The sequence below is a fragment of the Pterocles gutturalis genome, unplaced genomic scaffold, assembly GCF_000699245.1.
Source record: "Pterocles gutturalis isolate BGI_N339 unplaced genomic scaffold, ASM69924v1 scaffold27484, whole genome shotgun sequence".
NCBI classification, from domain to species: Eukaryota; Metazoa; Chordata; class Aves; order Pterocliformes; family Pteroclidae; genus Pterocles; species Pterocles gutturalis.
In genome coordinates, this window is record NW_010131472.1 from 30614 (window position 1) to 37288 (window position 6675).

The window sequence follows — 6675 nt, forward strand, 5'->3', positions numbered from 1 at the left end:
GAGTTTAAGGGAAAGGGATTTTCAAAATAACTCGGAGGTATTAAATGCTGAGGCAAGAAGACGAGACTTTTGCCTTAAATCAGGACTTTAATTCTCCTTTAGTTCAGGAACTTGGTTATTTTGTTATTCAGTTGTTTGATTTTTTTGCAACTTGAGCTTTCTTTAATTTCAGGTGTGCAAGGGAAGGTTTTCTTTAGATCTAAATGTAGATGAAGTTTACACTTTAACCACACTCAAGACAGGGCAGAAATGTCGTTACCCAGAGCCTCCATCACCTCAGCCCTTCCCTTCAAATTACAAAGATGATTTCAATATTCGTAAGTAAGAATTCTCTTATCCAAAAACTTAATTCACACACAGATGTAGTCTTAATGTAGAAAGACAATAACAATTATGTTGTTTGAGTCCTCTAATGTAAGTGACATGAAGTGTCTGAATGGGTTTTAGTTTTTTTTATTTATACCTGCTTCCCCAACAGCTTACACCTTGCAATAAGGTGTATTAAATTCTATGTCAGTGGTCACTAACATTTTAAAATTCTTGATGCAAATGATGTAGCTCGTAACTATACTGAACTAACTGAACTTGTTTTTCTAAGGAAGATAGGGAAGAAGGTAATTCACTTTGTTCATGTGTTTGCAAAAAATGGGGTCTGCTTAAAAACAAAACCAAAACAAAAATGACCTTCCAACTCCCAATACTTCAGTTTTGGAGACTGTGTTTGATAGAATAAGTCAAAATTCTGGAGAATATTTTCAGAGGAGCTTCCTGAAAACAAGAGTACACAGAAGAAAAATAATGTTTTGGTGTTGATGTGTATTTTATTTTCTGTACAGGTAATCCACCTTTCAGTGAAGCCCCAAATTTTGCAGATCAGACAGGTGTATTTGAATACTTCATAAATGCTTCTGACCCAGGAGATCATGTGTTCACACTCCGCCAGGTGGTGGTTCAGCGACCTGTCACTTGGGCTTCTGATGCAGACCAGACCATCAGTCTCATAGGCAATTTTCAGTGGTATGTAAATAGTATTTTGCAGTGACATCTGAGGAAATTACCTCCTTACTAATGTGAGTTATGATCAGTTAATCTGTCTCAAGCCTCATTTCTCTTGGACAGAGGGCTTTTGCATTCAGACTCTCTATAGACATGTAGAAATGATGACCTAAAGGGACTTCCAGAAGTCATTGAGCCCTGCTCAGGGCTATTAGAGCCAAATTGATTCAGTTTAAATTACTTAATTTTGACTTGTCTTGCTTGATTCTTAACAATTTGGTCAATCTCATATCAATGAAATAGTCTGGGAGTTAATTCAGTTATATTTGTTGCAGACTGCCATCTTCAGAGCTGTTCCTAGAGTTGTGTGGATTTGATTCAGCTGCTACTTAAAATATTTTTATTTCTGGGAAATGTAACTGAGATTTACTGGTTTGACAAGAGTATGGTTATGACTTAAATTCTTTCTAGGAGCTGTAATGATGGTAATTTGGAATCAAGCAGCATATTTTAGCATAATGTTTATTTAAAATTAAAAAAGCATTTGGGAAAGAGACTTAACTAATTGATTTAGTAATAGTAAGTAATAAACTTCTATGCTTAAAACCTTTTCTTCTATTTATATATATAAATATATTTTATATTTAACTTATTATGATTAAACTTCAGGATTATTTATTTGGTTTTAGTTTGGATTTTAATCTTGTGCTTGTGAAAGCTTTTTGTTTCTACTTCTGAATTTGTTGATGTTTTACTCTGATGGTTTTATTGAACCTAGCTGTATCCTGAAAATATTAGTATTTGTCTCATTTTGCATTGCTTCTGATCTCTTTATAATGGCTTAAGCAAGATGTGTTTATTACATAGGGAGGCAAGAAAGAAATCTTGTTTGTGTAATGAATATGTATCCAATAATCCAATACTTCTAATAGAATTACATTAGAACGAAATCTCAGGTCGTGTAAGAGCTGGGAAAAAAATAAATATTTTTAATGATTTAGTTATCTGATGAGCTGATGTTATAGAGAGTCTTTTCACATTCTGTAAATAGTTACAGATAATTAGAAACTTCCTAAATATGCAACTTTATGGCTGTATCCATATTGCAAGTCCTTTCAGAGATGGGATGCAGATTTTTAATTTGAATGTACGTTCATAGAGGTAAAGAATGCCTTTAATTTTTATTGTTAAGAGGCTTGTAGCACAAATTTGGGGTGGGGGAAGTTGTGTAAATTTTCTAGGTGCCATTTGATTGTTCTGGTATTCCTGTGCTTTATTCTCCTTTACAGTGGTCATTATATGTATAACGTAGTGCTTTACTGCTGAGCTGAAGTATCACCTCAGGAAAACAAAATAATTTCAACCTATTTGAACATTTTGTTTAAAAAAAGTTTGCTTTGGCTTTTGGGCAAGAGGTCTAGATTACTTAAGACTTGGCCCGTATTAAAAATCCTAGACAAATGAAGATCACATTGCAGCAGATGTTGTGCTATGACCTTGAATCGTGGATTTGATTTAGTTATCTAAAAGCAACTTTTCATTTTGCAGACCTGAAATTTGTTATGTGGAGGCACAAGTCTACTGGTTGGTTTTGTTTTGTTTTTCGTTTTTTGGTTTTTTTTTTATTTGGTTGGTTTTTTTAATAATTAATTAAAAGTTGCTGACAAGACACTTATGTTGTTGGTTTCTGAGAATTGTTCCTGTACTACATAAGGAATATTCTTTCACCTACTGCCTGCTCAGAAAAATCGATTCCTTGCTTGTTAAAACACTAAACTTCTCTTATAGGGTAAACATGACAGTCACTTGTGACATCTACATAGAAAAACAACGTGATGGGGGCGTGTTTGTTGCAGGAAGAGTCGACAGTGGTGGGATATATGTTAGACGTACCAAAGGAGTTTTCTTCTGGGTTTTTGCAGATGGCACCTACAGAGTCACTGGTGACCTAGGTAAGCAGCTCTTTGCTAAAGTGGATGCTGACGTATGGAGGTTTCATTTTGATAGCCTTGATAAAAATAACCGACATTCAGATTTTGTAATTCAGTTGTCATCACTATGAATTTAACCCGTTGTGCTCTAATGGTGGCCACATTTTGTATGTGAAGAGAGCATCTGAAGGCTACTGGCTGATCTACTTCTCTCTGGATTTTTTTTTTCTTTTTCCTACTGACAAAACCTATTTTACACTAGGAAATGTAAATTATTTTGATTTTCATAAATACTCTGATACAATATTAATTATGAAAAGGTTTGATACGTATTCTTATACTACACCTAAAAAGAAAATCTTGCTTGAAATGTGGCCTGTCTTGTAGAGCAGTGCAATGTATATACATCTTGCTTAGGTGACGATGGTGAGTGGCCTACTGTTTCCACAAATTGTGCATTCTGTTAGTCTAGCTCAGTGGAGTGAAAGCAACAAGTTCTGCTAGTGATGTTAATGTTCATATGTGTTCATTTATAGAGCACTTGACAGGCACATGAAAGAAAAAAAACATAATACTTCATCAATACCTAAAGTTCTTTTTAATTTGCTTTGAAATAGTGGCAGGTCTTGTTGTTTAAGTGCATTTCCTATCACTTCATGAGTATAAATTAGAATTTTCAATAGTTTCTGATAAGTCAAATGTAACTTATAGATCTACAGTGTATCTGATATGAAGACAGCTTAAAATGACCCGTTTCACACTGTATGGGACCTTAAAAACAGTCTCGTCTTCTATTTGGTAGCTGTAGTTTCTTATTTAACCTAGTTGGTTTGTTTTTTGGGGTTTTTTGTTTTTTTTTTTTGGTTTTTGGTTTGGTGTTTGTTTGGTTTTGGTTGTTTTTTTGTTTTGTTTTTGGGTTTTTTTTTTTTTTTTGGGTGGGTAGCATAAAGAAGGCTTTACATTAGCTTTTCTTAACATACCATAGCTCCATAGGGAAAATTCCTGTTGTCTAACTCCACAACAACTAAAATTTCAGCTGTATGTCAAAACATACTCCTGTTTAGGATTGACTCCAGTATTTATTTTTAATAAGACATAACACTGTTACCCAATTAGTTTCTCGGGCTGTCAGACATAATTTTTCCCACTGGAAATGAGAGGATTTTGATTAACCACCTCTTTATTTTGACTTGTTACACAATATGATATTTTTTTCTGTAGAGCTATTTTCAGTGATCTTTGTATTTTTCTAGAAGGGAGCCTGAATGTTAAATTAACTTACAGCTAAAACTGTCTACTGAATAATTGAAGATTTTGCCTGTAGCACTTAATTTTTTTTTCAGGTCTTCCAACCAGGTGTCAGTCACACCCAATTTTTGCTTAGCTTAAATTTTGAGTAGAACTCAGCAACATGGTGATGTGGCACCTCAAACCATCTGATTTTAAAAAAGCTCCAATACATAAACAAGGAAATTTATATAGAACAAGCAGAGCAATAGCTACCATCATGCTTCAAGAACCTATACTCTCAATAGAGGGAATCGTTATCTCAGGCCAAATTCCCAAGAGCATTGGAGATTTCAGTGTAAAAACAGTCCTGGCAAAACAGGTGAATTCACTGATAATGCAGACTCCAGATTTGCATGTTAAGCCTTCCACGCTGTCGTCAAAACTGGTAAGGTGTCAGTCCTGAACACTTCTGAAAAATAGGTACTGTTTTCCTTTTGTTGGCTTGGTCAGTCTCAGCAAAGGGATGAAGTGACACTTTGCTAACCTTAGGCATGTTTTTTTGCAGCTGGAGAAGAAATACTAATGAAAGGACTTTCTGGTGTCCGGGATAATGCATGGCACACACTTACTCTAAACATTCAGGTAAGGACACAAGCAAGAAGCTAGGAAACCAGTTATGAAACTTCCAGTCCTAAATAATTTAGATGAAAAATTGACTGTCTACTTGCATTAGTTTGCCCTAAAACATAGATAATATCTATGTTGCTTTAAAACAATATTAAAATACAATACAAAGTTCTTCTGACTGTATTTTTAAAGAGATCTTGAGAAACTGGAGAGAGTATAGAAAATAATTGGAAAGATGAGTTGAAAGCTGGAGATGGGAAGGCTAGAGAGGCAAATCTTTTGTTTTATCTAATGAAAAGATCATGACCTGGCTTCCTGTTCTGAAGACTGTCAGTAAACTACTAAACTAGCCTGTTTTACAAATCTGACTCCCACCAATTCCCTTTGCATGCAAAGGCCTTGTATGTGGAACTAGTTAAGGACTGGGGAACACAGAGGAACTGCCATCCTTCTTTCCTATACTGAAAAAGCATCGGCATAGTGATGCTGTAAAAATGGGCCACAGTTAATGAGAAACCTGTCTGCGTTTTTTCCTTCCTCCCAACTCTACCCCTTTTGGCCATAGTCAGTTGGTGAGGAAAGTAGTCCCAAGCTCTACTTTAAATATACCTGTGCACTTAGCTGAGTGTTATGTTTGTGAAAGTAACTAAAAGACTTTAAGTTCCTCTGCTGAATACCTGATCTCTTTGCTTAATGTAACCTTTGCCACTGCAATGTGGCCTGAAATGTGGGGAAGCTTGAGTCCTAGCTGGGGAGATCTACTGAAGCAAGCTCTCTTTTGAAATTATGCACTGAGTCTTTCCCTCATCCTAAAATGTCTGTGAGTATTAGAAGCTGATTTTTATCTTTTGTGCTTTCACACTGGTAGATAAAGGGGTGCTCATACCTGAGGCATTCACTGGAATAGATGTAGTGTAATTTTGGCTTTTGTACACCCCCTAATGACAGTGATTGCCATCTGTAAAATGGGCCAAGACATTTGCTAATCTGAATGGGGTCCTGAAGATGAACTTAAATCGTTTAAAACACAAAACGGTGGTAATTTTAAAATGGTGATGCTACAAGATTCCGTCTGTGATTCTACTCTGAGTTTGCAAAGCTGGAATTAGGGGAAGATGAGCCTTTTGTATATTGACTGTAGAGGCATTAGATCTGTTTCAGAGAGCTGATAGGCACTGGAGGATTCTATGCAATATTTAGAAGTTCTGCATGGAAAATGTGTGAAATGTAGTTGAAAGTTGACTTGATGTCTTTCTGCCTTGTCTCTTCTCCAGTGTGAGCAGGCTCAGTGTCAATACACTTAATCACTGGATTTTACAAAGCTAACTTTTTCTTTTTTTGGACAGGGTACTGCTGCCTTTGGACTGTTAAATGGTTATCCGCTCTGGGAGAATGTCACCATTTCTAAACCAAGTAACGGCTGGGCTGCTATTGGAACTCGCTCATTTGAGTTGGCACAGTTTGACAACTTTCATGTTGAAGCTAGCTGAGGTGGCTTTTGCATTTGGAGAAGCCAGTTCTCACATTACTTTGAATAAGAACCGGTTTGAGACTTTGAGGACAACTTAACGCTATGCTGAGATTGATCTGTTGGCAAGGAATCTGAATTCTGTCATTTATTTGTTAAAGGTTTACTTGAGTAGGTATCAACATAGCTAACTTTATCCCCTGGTTGCTGTGGGATTTTTGCTCTTACATTTCTGGGGGTAAATTTTAGTTCAGGGTAATGATGAAAATAAAATCATGTTTTTAAATCTCTTTTAATAAAAACATCTTAACCTCACAGCTCACTTTGAAGATCACTTCAGAAGTTAACAGAAGACAGAGGCATCTCAAGCTGCATTTTTAGCACTTACATGATTGTGTCCTTTCCTTTCACTCTGAAAGAAAG

At 35.8% G+C, this 6675-nt stretch overlaps 1 protein-coding gene across 1 annotated transcript in view; it reads left to right on the forward strand.

Annotated features, from left to right (window-relative positions):
• Nucleotides 1–6274, forward strand: part of GALC (galactosylceramidase) — a gene marked incomplete at its 5' end in the record, with an annotated part of 36273 nt that extends 29999 nt beyond the window's left edge. Inside the window, 5 exons of the mRNA XM_010080629.1 lie at nt 173–317; nt 837–1017; nt 2785–2948; nt 4723–4799; nt 6131–6274. Of these exons, the coding sequence (XP_010078931.1) occupies nt 173–317; nt 837–1017; nt 2785–2948; nt 4723–4799; nt 6131–6274 (711 nt within the window). The remainder of the gene's footprint in view (nt 1–172; nt 318–836; nt 1018–2784; nt 2949–4722; nt 4800–6130) is intronic.
• Between the last annotated feature and the right edge of the window lie 401 nt (nt 6275–6675).